This window comes from Austrofundulus limnaeus, unplaced genomic scaffold (genome assembly GCF_001266775.1).
Source record: "Austrofundulus limnaeus strain Quisiro unplaced genomic scaffold, Austrofundulus_limnaeus-1.0 Scaffold69, whole genome shotgun sequence".
Classification (NCBI taxonomy): domain Eukaryota; kingdom Metazoa; phylum Chordata; class Actinopteri; order Cyprinodontiformes; family Rivulidae; genus Austrofundulus; species Austrofundulus limnaeus.
This window is the reverse complement of record NW_013952471.1, coordinates 1,149,829-1,152,086: the sequence shown is the minus strand read 5'-3', so window position 1 is coordinate 1,152,086 and position 2,258 is coordinate 1,149,829. Positions and strand designations below refer to the sequence as shown.

The window sequence follows — 2,258 nt, the reverse complement described above, 5'->3', positions numbered from 1 at the left end:
AAATAAATTTGAAACTGAATTTTTGAAAAAATCTGTACAACTTGAAAAAAATCAGTGAGTTTGCTCTTTACGTCCATATACCTGCAAGATGAGGGAAAATCTGTGTAAATTACAGACAATCTGTACAACTTGACATATAGGGATTTTTGTTGATTGAACCCTCTTATTTTGGATGGTACACATACTGTAAGTGGTTGGTCACTGAAATTAATGAGATGGTAAATATCAAAGAGGAAGTCATGTTTAGACACTGTTGATATAGTTCTTAGAATAATTATATCCAAAAATAAATGTTAACATGTAACTGCATGCCCAGTGCTTTAAGTGCAGATGAGTCTAAGGCAGGCGGAGGCACACCTTGTTTTCTAGTTCTACCTTGTTTTGAGTGAAATCATTGCACTTCTGCTGCAGCCCTTGTTTCCTCTGAAATCAAAGATTTTTGTATCCAGATCTAAGGGTAGTCGTTCATGTGCGCTTACTTTGTGTCTGAGGGTCCAGGTTCATTGCTGAAGTTCAGAGGTTCTTCTTTGGAGAAGTCACTCTTCATAGACAGACAGCTGGATCCTGGAGACTCTGCTGTCAGTCTGAGGTCCTGACCTCTGAGACACAAACATGTAATTTACATCACATCAATCAGCATGCAAACTATACGGCAATTAGAATGACACAAACAGCCTGATATCCCCAATGGATTCCACAAAACACAAAATGTTGCACATAAACAAGAAGAAAAAACACCAAACAGTAAATCAACACATTCAACACCTTCCTTATGTACACCCATAAATACAAATCATTATTCTTAATTAACAATATCATCCATTAAAAAAATGGCTGCTTATTAATTAATTGTTAAACAATCTATACGATAAATCAACTTCAGATTAATTCATTATCAATAACTTGCATCCTTAAGGAGTTAACTTAATTTATATCTACTCATATTCATGTAATTAAGAGTTTTAATGATTTGGTCGATTAATCAAAAAAATAATCAACAGATTAATCGATTATTGAAMTAATCGTTAGTTGCAGCCCTAGAACTAAGGTTTCCTGTTTGTAATAAGAAGTTCAACTCCTCTGATCTTACTTTGTGTCTGAGGGCTCAGGTTCTTCACTGATGTCTGGAGGTTTGAAGCGGTCTGTCCTCAGAGTCTCTGCTCTGTCCTCTTCCTCCACAACAACGTCCATCTTCAGTCAGTCTGACAGGGAGACAGTAACACTGACTGTGAGCTCATGAAACAAACAAAACAGAAAAGAATCAGGACAAGCCTGTGCACGAGCCACAGTCGGAGTACAAGTTTAAACTTCCTGCTTCTGTTAGTTTGACTTCATCTGACACAAGAGAAGACTTTTTTTTCCCAGAGAAAAGATATTTGTTCTCTGTGAACAGTTAACACTCACCAATTCTTTGATTTTCATTCCTMCAATCTGCTCTGTGTCCAGAGAAAATGGAGCCTGATCGGTGTGAGAACACTTTCAGTTTCATTTCTCCTGTTTTTATAGGCAGGAAGACAGCAACATGTGGGCCTCACGACTCCTACAGCTGCATCTTTACAGAAGATACAAAGACTCTTCTGAACATCTGGCTGGAAACTGATTGTGTCTGCAGCTCCACAGAAACACCTGGAAGCACCAGCTGCAGCTTTTTCATCTAATCACAGACAGTGGTCAGAAATCATGTTTGTTTTATTTGTGCAAAATGAAGCAAAATCAAATTATGACTGTGGATTTTTTTTTTTGCTAAAAATGCTACATTTTCTCATAAAATGAGTGATGTTTTCCCCAAACTGTTGTGTTTTGTAGTCAGAGGAGGAAAGTTGAACTACATTTCCCATGAGTGTTAGCTTCAACAGCTAACTGAAGCTTTGTGAAAGGAGGAGGAGTTCAGATGTTTGTGTCCAGTGCAGAGCAGAGTGTGATCACATGACAGCAGAGACAGGAAATAATCAAGAACAACAGGAAACTGAAGAAGACAGAGAAATGAGCTGTATGAAGCGTTTGGACAGAGCAGCTGTGAAACCAAAACACACTTTCTAATGGTCACTGTTTGTCCACAGTGTTGGACACCTGTCCATTTACTTGTGTTTGTTCCTGATGTCCATCTGATGTGTGTGTAAGGATTTCTGTTTCTGGCAACACCTTTACACACATGAAGCCTGTGAAAACTACAAACACTGGCTTGTCTGAGAGCTAAAAAACACAAAAGCTGGATTTAATTCAAACTGGAGACGAGTCTGCATCCCAGCAGCACAGCT

General features: G+C 38.4%; 1 protein-coding gene across 1 annotated transcript in view; it reads right to left on the bottom strand.

Annotated features, from left to right (window-relative positions):
* Window positions 1-1,263, bottom strand: part of LOC106518964 (protein NLRC3) — a 15,450-nt gene extending 14,187 nt beyond the window's left edge. The window contains exons 1-2 of the mRNA XM_014010415.1: window positions 1,091-1,263; window positions 480-599 (exon numbers count right to left, since the gene is read on the bottom strand). Of these exons, the coding sequence (XP_013865869.1) occupies window positions 480-599; window positions 1,091-1,191 (221 nt within the window). The 5' untranslated portion in view covers window positions 1,192-1,263. The remainder of the gene's footprint in view (window positions 1-479; window positions 600-1,090) is intronic.
* Between the last annotated feature and the right edge of the window lie 995 nt (window positions 1,264-2,258).